The sequence below is a fragment of the Maniola hyperantus genome, chromosome 12 (genome assembly GCF_902806685.2).
Source record: "Maniola hyperantus chromosome 12, iAphHyp1.2, whole genome shotgun sequence".
In the NCBI taxonomy this organism is placed as follows: Eukaryota; Metazoa; Arthropoda; class Insecta; order Lepidoptera; family Nymphalidae; genus Maniola; species Maniola hyperantus.
The window spans coordinates 12070893-12085452 of record NC_048547.1 but is presented as its reverse complement, the minus strand read 5'-3'; the positions used below and the strand labels follow the sequence as shown (position 1 = coordinate 12085452).

Genomic DNA, 14560 nt, shown 5'->3' with positions numbered 1-14560 from the left:
CGCCTTGTTAACCTGGTTACTTATCAGAAGAAGGTTTTTGTAGTCATTACTCAGGTTTTCGTATGACGTGTTTTCGGTTGTTAGTGTTTGTAGATAATATCCTAAGTACTTTATCTGCAAGCGCAACAGCGTTTTCTCATCGGATGACGTAAAAGTTTTTGTTCGCTTTTTAAAGTTCCGTAGTGAAATAAGGAGTCACTCCTCAGTCAGGAGGCGATGGAGAGAGCTATGCTTAGAGTTTTTCTACTTGATCAAATCAGAAATGAGGAGATCCGTAGGACAACTAGAGTAAACACACAGCTCAACGGGTTGCGAAGCTGAAGTGGCAATGAGCAGGGCACATAGTTCGGAAAACCGATAGACGTTGGGTTCCCAAGGTGCTGGAATGGCGACCGCGCACCGGAAGACGCAGTGTTAGAAGACCCCCCCCTACTAGGTGGACGGACGACATCAGAAGAGCGCAAGGAGTCGCTGGATTCACGCGGCGCAAGACCGTGGCGAGTGGAAATCCCTCCAAGAGACCTATGTCCACCCGTGGACGTCTATCAGTTGATGATGATGATGAATAAAATAAGGAACCCTAGCTTTGCCCCTAGTGTGGTACTTACCTAACTAGCCACGGCCGTAATCTACCACCAGACCAGACCAGAGATAATATAGAAATTTAAATTCCCAAATTGCCTCTGCCAGGAATCGAACCCGACACTTCCCACAGAAGTCAAGCAGGGCCAGGTATGTCGTCAATATTAGGATCAGAAGTTGAAGAACTCTATAGGTACTAATCCTCCGTACTTCCTACTTCCATACTACCTATTATAAATGCGAAAGTATGTATGTTTGTCTGTCTGTCTGCTAGCCTTTCACGGCCCATCTGTTGAACGATTTTGATGAAATTTGGTACAGAGACGGCTTACATCCCGGGGAAGGACAGGCTACTTTTTACCCCGGAAAATCAAAGAGTCCCCACGGGATTTTAGTATTATAAATGTGAAAGTGTCTTTGTCTGTCTGCCTGTTCATCCGTCCGTCTGTCCGGCCGTTCGTTCGTTCCTTCGTTCGTTCGTTTTCTTCACGCCCTCTAAGCAACCAATTGATTTTTGGTATAGTTGAAAGGACAGAGAGTAGCATCTACTTTTTATTCCGGAAAATCAATGAGTTCCCACGAGATTTCTGATTGAGACTAAATCCACGCGGACAAAGTCGCGGGCATCAGCTAGTAAATAATAATAAGAACATGACTACGGAACCATATGAGCTATACGAGTCTCGACTCGTACTTGACCAGTTTACAGTTAAGTATTAAATAAGTATACCTACCTACCTAAAACTGGTGATTTTTAATTATAAAATCATTATGGTCCGTTTTTATTGTGCATTTCGTGTTCATACCTCAAGTGCATAGCTAGCTAAGTACACTTTTCTTTTTTCAAAAGGTGACAAGTACCTAGGTAATTCTTACTTCCATAAAATGGATAACAACGGATCGAATTGCGAGCATAGCGAATTATATTTAGAAAACGTAAGTGTCATTACCTTATTACTTAAGACCCTATTTTCATTAAAAAAAAACTTAACTAAGTACCTACCTACTTGTTTGAAAAAAATCCTTTATACTCCTCAAACCTGATGATGCAGTGTATAGCACTCCTAAACCATAGAGATTCGGAAACTGTTCGTGGTGACATATTATTTTAAATGCCGAGCATTTGTTATTGACTTCCAAGTCCCAACTCTTCAATCCTGATGCTGCAAGGTATACTGAACTCCTAAGCAGTGTGGATTTGGAAAGTTTTGCTGATGAATTGACATTTTAGGTTCGTTTTAGGTTTTAGTCTACTACCTAGACTAAAAAACTTAAAAATAAATTAAAAAACCGACTTCCAAAACCACTACAAAGTAAAAACTATTTATTGTTTACACACGTGTATAGTATATATGAAGTCGGCTACACGGCCTACAGCCTACACGTGTAGGTATAAACAAAAATTTGTTTTTTACTGTGTAGTGGTTTTGAAAGTCGGTTATTTTAATATTTTTAGGGTTCCCTACCTCAAAAGGAAAAACGGTACCCCTATAGGATCATTTTGTTGTCTGTCTGTCTGTCCGTCTGTCTGTCAAGAAACCTACAGGGTACTTCCCGTTGACTTAGAATCATGAAATTTGGCAGATAGGTAGATCTTATAGCTGGCATTTGGGGAAAAATCTGAAAATCGTGAATTTAGGGTTAGATCACACAAAAAAATTAAATTGTGGTCATGAACTAATAATTAGTATTTTCAACTTTCGAAGTGAGATAACTGTATCAAGTGGGGTATCATATGAAAGGTCTTCACCTGTACATTCTAAAACAGATTTTTATTTATTTTTATGCATCACAGTTTTTGATTTATCGTGCAAAATGTCGAAAAAATACGACTGTAGTACGGAACCGTCTTTGCGCGAGCCTGACTCGCACTTGGTCGGTTTTTTTAATGTTAAACAAGCTTTACCTTAAATCCAAAATCCATACTAATATTATAAATGCGAAAGTGTGTCTGTCTGTCTGTCTGTCTGTCTGTCTGTCTGTCTGTCTGTCTGCTAGCTTTTCACGGCCCAACCGTTCCACCGATTTTGATGAAATTTGGTACAGAGTTAGCTTATATCCCGGGGATGGACATAGGCATTTTTATCCCGGAAAAATGAAGAGTTCCCACGGGATTTCAAAAAACTTAAATCCACGCGGACGAAGTCGCGGGCATCATCTAGTCACTAATAAAGCAGAGGGGATATTATTGTGTAAATATAAACTATGCGATTCAAATGTGAAGAGAGAGAACGTAGTAGGTAGGTAGTAGGTAGTAGGGACGTATACCCAATCTTGAATTTCGAACTTGAAAGTTATTCAACAAAATTTAACAATTTAGATTCATAATCATCATAATCAACCAATAGGCGTCCACTGCTGGACATGGGTCTCTTGTACCCACTCATTTCTGATTTGATCACGTACCTACCTAGAGAAACTCCAAGCATAGCTATCTCCATCACCCGCTGAGTGGCTCTGAGCTTCCATATGAGGCCCATAAATTTACCGACCATTTAGGTTAATATAACACACCAACTTTACCTTTACCTCACGCCTGATTTATACTTTGAAAGAAGGAGGACGAGGTAAGCAACTGTTTAGTAATAAGTAGGTATTAATGCAGGTGACACTGTTCGCGGCGCTTAGGTATACTTTTAAGACTGGAGTCTGGGCCATCTACTCGTGTGCCATAGTGATTGTTACATGAATGTCATTAATTCTAACTTGCACACTGCAGCGGGCGTCGCGACGCTTACGCGCGCGACTTTGAACACAATATCTACTTCAGTTGCTCGCTGGGCGAGTTCATAAGGGCCACAACGTTTTTATTAAGTTTTATTTAAAGTAGGTTATTTAAGTTTAAGTTAGTTAGTTGTATCTATGTAGTAAAAAGTATGTAATATTTAAGTCTTGTATAAATAATTTAAGTTAACTTAGCTCTGTAATGATAAGTAGTTTAAGTTATCTAATAAATAAATTTTGAAATTGTAGGGTACTATTGTTAGTCTTAATTGTAGTTTTTATTGTTTGTTGTAAGAATTATTGTACTTTTAGCTTATTGAGTAATTAATTTAATCACGCAATTTACGCAAAGATTGTCTTAGTTTAAGTTTTACTATTTAGAAGTTCTAGATTAAACATGTTGAGTTAGCTTGTAAGTGAGTATACGTTGATGATAGTGCTAAGTTTATATTAGTCGTCATAGGTAATTAGTTTTCTTTGTATATACCGTTGGCTTCCTATTAAAAAAAAAATATATATAAAAATGTATAGGTAAATTATGGACTCTGCTTCCTCTGTGGCGTTCAATTAAAAATTTCTATGTGATGCAGATATTATGAGCAGCATCTTCACGTCTTCCGCTAAGTCCAGATATGTGGCGTTTCTACCTCTTACCGAAAATCTTTCGCCAGAGAAGTAGTAAAAAATCTGTTTTTATCGTCAGGAGTTGCTGGCTCCATACACCCACCTGATGCAGGTGCGCGGCAAGCAGCTGCGAGTGAGGATCGTTCTTGCCTTCAACCACTGGCTGCGCTTGCCTGAGCACAAGCTGAACTACATCGTCGACACTGTGGACATGCTGCACAATGGAACTCTGCTGTAAGTAGGTACCGCGGTTGTGCAGCGAGAGCAAATTGTCTCTTCCACCTCAGAGTTGGATTTCTTCAGGACAGGCTGCGCTATATCGTCAATATTATGGAAATGCTGCACAATGGAGGTAAATGCTGAATGTAAAAGCCATGCCCACTTGGATGCCTGGGGGTTTCCACCTCCCGTTATTCCAGATCTTGTCTGCCACGGTCTGCAAATTGTGGAAGCAGCTTCCATCTGCTGTGTTCCCTTAACACTACTTTATAATTAATATAAGGATACTAAAGGGCGTATTTAAACAAAATCCTCGAATATTAATCTACTACTCGTTTCATGATCTTCTCAGGGTCTCCTCTGAGTGTGAGAAGGGTTTAGTCATAGTCTACCACGCTGGCCATGTGAGGATTTGTAGACTTCACACACCTTTGAGAACATTATGGAGAACTCTCAGGCATGCAGGTTACCTCACGATGTTTTCCTTCACTGTTAAAGCAAGTGATATTTAATTACTTAAAACGCACATAACTCCGAAAGTTGACCGGGATCGAACCCCCGACGTCCGATTAGAAGGCGGACGTCCCAACCACTAGGCTATAACAGCTTTTAACACAGCTTTTTTACTACTCGTTTGCTTGTTAAAAAATGTAAAGATTCTCCGTCACGACCGCAACCAAAAGCTCCGCACCATCAAGATTTAGCACCAACTAAGTATACTTAAATATACATAGACATTTGTGATTGATTGTTGAAACTTTTCCGTTTTCAAGGATCGACGATATTCAAGACAACTCTAAGGTGCGACGAGGCCTACCGTCAGCCCACTGCGTGTATGGACTTCCTCTCACAATCAATACATCGCTGCACGTCATATTCCTAGTGTTGGAGCGAGTTTTGAAGTTGGGCCCTAGGGTAGTTACTTAGTTACCTATGCAATTTATTCGATTTGTTCGATTTCAGAGCTTGATTTGATACTTGATGGCATAAAGGCTCCAATAGGTACTTATACATTGGTTTACCCAGTGCTTTTTATCCAGCACTTGTAAAAAGCACTAATGCATTGTGGGATGGTTTAAATTGTGTAATTGTGTGGAATTGTTTAAATTGTTGTGTTTGTGTAATCGTTTAAATTGTGTGTGTGTGTTTAAATTGTGTGCATTGTGTAAGTGTTTCCGAATCGCACCAAGAATCAAGATCCTTTGATATTTGTATGAAAACAAACCAAAGTTTGACAAAGTCGACCAACTTCACGACCAGTTTGCAGCAGGCATGCAGCAAATTGATCCCAAGTGGCAAACAGACAGACGAAGCGACCAAACATTCTCCATTTTATATCAAGGGTTAAACAGAACTTCTTTTTCAGGGAGCAGAAATATATGCTGAAGAAACTTTAGAGGTGATTCGTGGCCAGGGCATTGACATTTATTGGAGGGACAACTTCATCTGTCCCACTGAAGAGGAGTATACAGATATGCTCAAACAAAGTAAGTAGGCACAGTGTGACAGTACGCGGCAGAAAGCAATGTACATCTACCTTTTAGAATGACATTTCGGCTTTGTAGAGCGTTGTCTCTGTCACTCATTGTCACCCATTCCTAAGTATATGATGTTTGTCGTCTTAACGACAGAGACAACGCTTTTTAAATCTGCTATCTCCTTCTAAAGGTCGATGTACATCACTTTCTGCCGCGTACTGTACCTACTTAGTACAAAGTAAAATAAGAGTCCTGAGACCTGAGATCATCATAGTATAACCACAGCCTAACTTTTGAAATGAAATAACACTCTGGTTTAGTTTTTAAAACTCGTAATACTTATATTGAATTACAGTTTAGGTAAGTAGGTACCTAAAATATCTCCAACAACGACCGACGCGGTCGTATCGTTGCGTGGGAGTTCCCTGTTTATTTAAGTTTTTTGAATACCTAGGTAGGTAGGTACTATAGAAAAATTTAATAATTTTTAGTAAATAGAAATAAGTATTTGTGCCCATAAAAAATAAAAAATAATGAAAGTAGATCTTTCTAAAGTTATTCTAACAACCGTGGCGTGGCGGTCAATTTTTTTATATAATTATCTTTGCAGAAACTGGGCACATGTTCTTGTTGGCGGTTCGTCTGTGCCAGCAGTTTAGCTTGTATGAACGTGATTTGAGCCAACTGGTCCTGCACATGGGTCTTTACTTCCAGATTAGAGATGACTATTGCAATATCAGGCAACAGGAGGTACTTAGTTCTTTTTTCCGATACGTACCGCTAAGGTGTGGATACAGGGATACTTTCCGGGATACTTGCTTCCGTGTGATCAACCCATCGCCGGCTCACTACTGACCACGGGTCTCCTTACAGAATGAGAAGAGTTTGGCCATAGTCTACCACATTGGCCACGTGTGGATTGGCAGACTTTTCACCCACCTTCCTCACGATGTGTTCCTTCCCCGCTAAGCAAGTGATATTGTTTAAAACGCACATAACTCTGAAAAGCCCCCCCCCCATAAAACCATTAACCAGTCATAAAACTTAGGTAAATTACTTATCGTATATCGACTTACTCGAGTATCTTCAAGCCAAAGTAGATAAGTGAGAATTTTTATAATTTTTATAGTGTTTCACCTACACTTGAAGGAAATTTCTAAATAATTTTAAAAAGATGTCGCTACTAGATGGCAGAAACCACGGAACAGTCGCTTCAGTACTGAGTGAGCATACACATCACAAATTTCGTCACTGGCAGTAAGCGGGCTGTAGCTTAGTGGTTAGAGCGTCGGGCGCGATCCCAGGAGACGCGGGTTCGATTCCTGCCGGTTCGCAATTTTTGAAGTGAGAATTTCCCAGGACCCACCCTGGGTTTCTACGAGATCGTGCGCAGCAATCGAACTGCGCCAAATCTGCTCAAAGTCCAGTAAAAATGTTCTGCTTGCATTTATTAAATTGGCATAAGTAACTTCTATTCTCTTGTTGACCCATTTTTTAACCTGCAGGCCCTAGAGGAGTGGCCGGGCTTGGAAGATAAACAGGTAAGTAACTTATTTTTTTTCAGTTTCATTTTACATATTCATATTTACTTTAACTAAAATTAGCCACAGTTAGCTTAGTACTTAGATTGTGGCTATGCCCCCCTTAAATCGTAGTCGATCATAATTTTACTAAACCTTTTGAAGGCTCGGAAGGACAACAGCTTTTGCGAAGACATTTCGGAGGGCAAGTTCAGTTTGCCGATCATACACGCGATGAAGTCTCCAGAAAGAAACCAGATATTGCGTATCCTTTTGAAACTCTATAGGTAGGTACTTACTTTAGAAATTATGCTCGCGGCTTCGCCCGCGTGGCTTCTCCACGCGGTAAGTATAGATTTTTGAATTTCCGCGGGAACTCTTTGATTTTCCAAGATGAAAAGTAGTTTTAGTGATTCAGTATTTTTCAAACCCGCAATGTATAGCGTGCAAAACTCGGATCAATGCCTATCTACGATTCAGAGTGGCCTATTTACGGTCCCACGGGATTTTGAAAAAGCCTAAATTGACAGATAATTGTGTCATCCATATCTACTTAATCATTTATTCAAACGTAAAAACTCAACACAATTACATAATAAGTATACCTTTTTTAAATTTATTAAGTTAGAGGTCTTGACTGAGAACTCACAGTACCTGAACCAGATTTTCATTTTGAAAATAGATTACCTTATAGTAAGTATAGATACTTTCTTGGAAAAATAATGCATTTATATCGTTAAACTGTGATATTATAGAAGGTGTAGGGGGCGGTGTGCAGGCTCGACCGTACCAAAGGGGAGATCTCCCACCGAGCGGTTGGTTGTGCTCGGTAGCGCCAGCTGGGCCGACGGTTGTTTCTTGAAACTTCTATATATAGTCCAGATTGCCGAACACTCTGTTAGTGCGAGTACTGTCGGCGGTACATTTGTTCGGGACTACGTCATCGATTGAACAGCGCCATCTAGTTTGTACTGTGCCAACCGCCGCAAAGGTATGTAATTCTGTAGGTATGTACGAAATGGTATAGCAGCATCAAGTGCTAGGCTCCGAAATCAACAGATTTCTATAAATAAATTTCCTGAATGATAAGATAGATATTCTACGCCAAAGAACTGAAGACGTATATCTGAAGAAATACTGCGTGTCTTTGCTGGAGAAAACCGGCAGCTTGCAGTACACGCGAGGCGTGCTCGAGGACCTAGACCGATCAGCCAGAGCCGAGGTACCTAACTAGCTAACTATTATAGTGCACGTTCTTTTATTTTATTTTAATATAAGTCCCGCAAATTGCTATTGCGCTGGAACAATAATATCGAAATGATGTCAGCCGAAATAAAAATATTTAAACTTTAGTGACTAGCACTAGTGCTGACGTCACTAAAATGGCGGCCACGCGCATACGTAATTTGCGGGACTGTTGTTATAGCGGCAATACAAAAGAAATACACATTTCACGCGAAAATTTCAGGTCCACTGACAGACAGACGGACGGACAGGGGAGTCTTAGTAATAACCCTTCGGGAACGGGACCCTCAAATTGTAAAGAGTGATTTTACTAACTACCCACACTGATTTTTTTTCAGGTGGCTCGTCTTGGCGGCAATCCGGACTTGGAGGCTGTTCTTGACGAACTTATGTCCTGGAAAGATTAACGCAATTGGGTATTTGACACCAATTTTTTTATTACTTTACTATAAACCGGATTGTAATACATTGTTATTTTACGTACTCTTTATTTGAGCGACGGATTTTACTATATTACATTCTGTGATTTTACGTATACCTAGTCTATTTTTGAGTGACGGATTTTTTTATGTGTTAAATTGTTTGCCTGTGATTTACAATTATTTGTTTTGCTTTTGTTTTATCGTCATACATAGATTATTTGATAATATGTTTTTCGACGACAAAATGGCTCTAGTTTCATCCTATATCATAATATTATGGCCACTTTATTGAAGACACACTATATAAGGCCCAGTGTTCACTAAAGTGGAGATAGGCGGAGATAATATGTTTAGCAAACCAGTCAGATTTATTGGTAAGTAGATGAAGTGATAACTTTTTCACGATATCTATCAATAATTTAATTGGTCTGCTCAACACATCTCCGCTTCACTCCACTTTCAAAGGGCAAGGGTATTCAATAATAACCTAAGAAAAATAAAATAGACATGAAAATTTGAAAGTGCTTTATTGATTTTTTGTCACAAACTACATAACTGCGACTCTACTAGTCAAGGTTTTCGTTGGACCAAAATCCTCCATACATAATAATTATATTCACATAAATAAAATCTATTACATCATAATATTACTTAAAAAATTACAATTCATATTTAAGAATAATTTTAAATTCCATCATTCGGTAAAACAATGAAAAAAATACATTAAGAATCTAAAATAAATCATGTACAAATAATCTCTCTTAAATGAAACTATAATGAAAAAAAAAACAAAGCAATATTTTAATTTTTTTTAAATGGAAAAACATGATGTTTATCACAATGTTACGGACACTATTCTCCCATTCCCCAGTAGATTCACCTTCAAATATACATACAGTTACAATTTAAAAGGTAAGCAAATATTTATTTCAAGAAAGCAAAAGGTTACTGTAATGCTAGAAAACTTTTAGACATGATATTGATAAATTTACTCATCGTCTTTACAACTCACGTGGACGTAAAAAGTTCACAATTCGCGTAAGCGTAAATATATTTCACAATACGCAGGTTGCATCGGCAAAATATATTATGGCATACCTACGTGGCCGTTAAAATATTTCACAGCTCAAATGAACGTAAAATATGTCACAACTCAGTAAAACGTAGAAATACTTCACAGTTCATGAGGACGCAAAAATATTTCACAGCTTACGTGGACGTGAAAATATTTCACAACTCGCATGAACGTATATATATTTCATAGTACACACGTCGCACGGACATATCTCCCAACTCACATAAGCATAAAAATATTGTCATAGTTCACGTGGACGTAAAATATACACGTAAACGTAAAACAACTCGAACGTAAACGATTTTACAACTCACGCAGACGTGAATTGATTAACAGTTCACGTGGACGTAAAAAAAATTTAAGCAAGTTTTATTACACCACTTATCTTTAATCTTGAACCGCAGTGTATAAAAAGCTTTCAAAGAAATTCTAGCGCACTGCGAAAACCTAGTGCTTTATTGAAAATGTTAAAAATTAAAATCCATTGATACAAAACATGACTTCTCTTCAATACTGTTAATCAATTGGCAGTATTTTGAGTAATGACATTTTTCTATACTTTGTCCATCACACTATTTTTTTATAATTGATAGATTAGTTATGATAATTTGACTTTGCTCAGACTTGAGACACATTTAGTATCTTTTTAAACTGTCGTAAGTCTAAGGCCGCGATTAGACTTTTAAGTTTTACTCACGTAAGTAGCTTACGTGACTAATTGACAATTTTACTAAGGTAAATGTACTTAAAAGGGTCTTTACAGTAGTTTTGTCGTAAGTTAATAATGCAAGCTACTTACGTGAGTAATACATACAGGTCAGCGGCTGAGCCTATGGCTGAGATCTATAGGGCTTTGATTTTGCTCAGACTTTAATTAGAGTTTTAGCTCTGAAGAAAATTCTGAGCAAAGTTAAATTACACTCAATAGATTTCAGCCTTACTGTCTTTCGAATCGCATAATACATAATATAATCGATTATTATAATCATTTATCGATACAAATACAGCGAGCCTTTGATTCGATTCTCTATACCTATCTGTGAAATAGATGATCCTGTTATAACGAATATAGTTTTCTGGCCAGTTTTTGTCTCCTAAATATACAAAATTTCGTAGGCTTGCTGCTAATATAAAAAAGTTAAATAAAACAGGAGAACTTGTACAGGTTTAATAAATAAATAAAAATGGGACAAAGTAATGTTAGATATCTTTGTCAGATATCTGTTGATAACACATATAACATATTATATGTAAATATTATGTATTATTATGTTAAAACTTAAAAGGACTTATGATTATAAAATTAGTTTAAAAAATTTAAATAGAGAAGCCTGTTATGCATTAATGGAATGTGCAGTCTAAACATATATTACAATTTATTTAATTATTTAATGATTAAAATTAATACGATTTCATTAGCACACTAGAATTAGAATTAATATTATATTATAAACTTAAGAAACAATCAATTTGTAACACGATTTATGATTTTATCGCCACTGTAAAAACTGATATAGCTCTGCGTGACCTAAGCGTGCATTAATCTGTTTCGGTCACACGAGCTATAATAAAATAGTATACAATACTCATGGTTTGAATTAATCTAAGTATTAATGCACGCTAAACGCTCGAGCGTAGCGAGATAGCTGATTAATGCATGACTAACTCACGCCGTGCATTAACCCATTAATTAAGTCACACGTATCGTAATGTACTAACAACTCGTCAAGAATATCTGTCCATCTCACGCCCACTGCGGTTTTCTCGTCCACTCAATACAATCGCCATCAAAATCAATGATGCAAGACGTATCCTCTATTTTCAACCGCCATATTATTATGGCTTTTGACGATATCGTGGACCATCCTCACCAAGTTTCTAGAAGATGGCTGATGTAGGTATGTCTCTTAAGTTATGTTGAACAAAAAACACCAATGGTTCTCTTTTATGTAAAATAAATTTAATTAAAGATGTATTGATTTTGTATCTTTAGAATTTTTATTTATTTTCACTTTTCTCGCTGATAGTACTCACGCCGTGACGTCACAGACACGTCACAGATGCACAGATATTTCTGATGGGTTACACCTATTTCATTTACAACTAGTGATGGGCCTGCCATCCAGTTGCATTATCGATATTCCATGATCTCTGGCTACAAAATAAAATCATAATTCTTGTCGGCGCACAATATTCTTTCATCAAGCATACATTTTTTTTCGTCAATACCGTATCTTTGTAAATGTGTAGTCAATAAACTAAAGTCATAAAGTTATTAGATAATAATATGTATTAGTCATAATTTTTGATTAATTATATCAATTATCATACATGTGTCGTAAATATTTATTTCAACATTAACTATAGAGCAACGCTTACAGCACCGTTGACGTCATTTTAAGATAATGCAATAATATAAATTTTACATTAAGCTCAATATTAGCAATGTCATAAGTTATCGCGTCATAAAATAATTTCATCTACAAAAAATTTATACATTTATAAACATATTTATTTACCAATTGCTAATAAAAATGTCAAATATAAAGTCTATTAATAAGGGCACGCTGGCAAGCAAGACACGATTAATTTAACTTTTGTTCAAATATCGATAGATTTAAAGAAGCTGCTTGCACAACACTTTTATTCGCTGACATTTATTTTATTGAGTGGCATCTCAATCCATTTAGTTCACAAAAAACTAATATCAGATAAAATAGAACAGACTAATAATAATATGCACCCACAGACCATAAATTTTTGATCAGTCAATACTTTTGCTAAATCGGTCTTTGACAGATAACAGCAGAGGCCTCAGTGTACCTTTCCAAGAGAACTAACGTGACAAATACGTTATTTCGTATCGAAGGCCAAACGTCGTGATTTCAAAATTCCATGACGGGCAACTCCCGTATCACGTTTTTATTATTATAGGAAACTCACTAAGATCTAAAGAGCGTGCTTTGACAATGATTGCACACACTGTGTTTAGAGTTTAAACGAGACAGGATTTTGTCAGAGATATAACTGCCTTGCTTAAAGTTTAAACGAGACAGATATCAGACTTAATCCTCTCTCATTTTAGCCATAAGTAAAGTTTGAGCAAAATTGAAGTACGCTCTACATTGGGTGGATTTTTGATACACAAGGATATGCGCTTTTCAAGAGTATGTACGAGTACGTCCGTCGTAGGCATGTTCGCGCAAACCGCAAAAGCGAAGGCTTGATCACCCAAGCGCTTTTACGATCACCACTGTATCTTAGAAATCCAACATCTGACCATCAAAAAGAGTAATTTATTACCTATTTTGAATAAATCATTTGACTTTGACTTTGAACGCGCAATGACGCGCCAAAAATATTCCCCGACATCAATGAGTCAAGGTCTTATAAAAGGTTTTATGCGCGTTTCCACTTGTATGAGATTAACACTAATAAAAGCCGTAAACTAAAATAAGATGAGATTGGCTGAAGACTCGAATCGCAATGGCGATTTTTATTGATGATGCGCCAAAAATACTCCTAATCGAAATCGACCTTACAGCCGTACTCAGAGTCACTAATCGTTACTTAAGATTGAGTTAAAACGAGACAGATTTATGTCAGAGATATAGATAGCTCTGTCTCGTTTTAACTTAAGTAACGATTAAGCGACTCTGAGTGCGGCCGTTAGTGTTTTCGTCTATAGACCCAACTGCACTATCAACCGATGAAAAGTTTGTGGTGTGCGGGACATATAAGGGCGGTTTCAGACTAGCGTATTTTTTTGCGCGTATACGGTCGTTTCAGCATACGCGCTTACACGCGCGCTACATTACGCGCTTCAAAAACCCGGACTCGCGTATACGGGCATGTTTCGGCGTGTTCGCTCGAGGAGGAGGAGGTGTCTCTCGCAACTCGCGCTTATACGAGCTTAGAAGCGCGTCAACGCTCGTACGAGTTGAACGTGTGCCAAAAGGCGCGCCTAAACGCGCCTACATGCACTTCCAAAAACGAGCTCATACGCGCGTATAAAACGCTAGTCTGAAACCGCCCTAAAGGCTACACAGTAACAAAGAGTACGGTAAAACAAAACGGTATAAGCATGGTGGTGTGGAGGCAGTCAGGGGATCCACCCCGCCACGTAGCTGGGGCTGCGCGTGCACTGGATCAAGCGCCGGATTCGCCCACCTGATGGATATTACAGATATTCTATTCTCTATGTTCTAATACAATAAATTACAGCATAACGATGAAATTAAAATATTCTACCTATGAGTACTTTTCATTGTACATCCCAATTGGTTCAGTAATACATAATACTATCTACTAAATTATTTTTTATTGCAAGATATGAAATATTTTTGTTTAAGAACTTTGTATTGCCAGTATGTATTTTAACAGTGCAGTTTTGAATGTTGTGTTTTTGGTATTCCTTTTGACAGTTGGTTAAAGTAAGTTTTGGTTTTGGTACACAAACATTGGTTATTTTAAACAACTAAAACTAAAGGGGCAGAAAACAATTCTCAAACAACGTGAGACCTATAAATAGACTTTATGGTGTCGTAGTCACCCATAACGATCACAACTAACTCAATAATTTTCATAAATAAGATTGTAATTTTTTTAAACAGATTAATTATAAAAATACGGACAGTAAATTAAACTTTCATTCATTTTAGTTTTTTCTTT

The 14560-nt window shown here is 37.5% G+C and overlaps 2 protein-coding genes across 13 annotated transcripts in view; one reads left to right on the top strand and one right to left on the bottom strand.

Annotated features, from left to right (window-relative positions):
- The first annotated feature begins 1371 nt into the window (after positions 1-1371).
- On the top strand, positions 1372-12034 carry LOC117987234 (terpene synthase-like). 2 transcript variants are annotated; one of them, XM_069502340.1, is made up of 9 exons: positions 1372-1518; positions 4010-4164; positions 4923-5064; positions 5516-5636; positions 6238-6377; positions 7133-7168; positions 7313-7412; positions 8242-8369; positions 8731-12034. In XM_069502340.1, the coding sequence occupies exons 1-9, from the start codon at positions 1468-1470 to the stop codon at positions 8797-8799; spliced, it is 942 nt and encodes a 313-aa protein (XP_069358441.1). In that variant the 5' UTR covers positions 1372-1467; the 3' UTR covers positions 8800-12034. The 2 variants fall into 2 exon arrangements, with proteins under 2 accessions (XP_069358441.1, XP_069358442.1); XM_069502341.1 differs by lacking the exon at positions 1372-1518 and adding an exon at positions 3619-3722.
- tmod (tropomodulin) overlaps positions 9325-14560 on the bottom strand; it is an 84898-nt gene continuing 79662 nt past the window's right edge. For all 11 annotated transcript variants that reach the window (XR_011237404.1, XR_011237405.1, XR_011237406.1 and 8 more), the window contains one exon: positions 9325-14059. The gene's annotated coding sequence lies outside the window, so the exon portion shown is untranslated. The remainder of the gene's footprint in view (positions 14060-14560) is intronic.

Bases quoted from the DNA above. Each gene is read 5' to 3' on its own strand.
- LOC117987234 (XM_069502340.1), top strand. From the start codon at position 1,468: ATGGATAACAACGGATCGAATTGCGAGCATAGCGAATTATATTTAGAA. The intron at 1,519-4,009 runs GTAAGTGTCATT...TTTTATCGTCAG, and splicing joins GCGAATTATATTTAGAAAAC to GAGTTGCTGGCTCCATACAC. The intron at 5,065-5,515 runs GTAGTTACTTAG...CTTCTTTTTCAG, and splicing joins TTTTGAAGTTGGGCCCTAGG to GGAGCAGAAATATATGCTGA.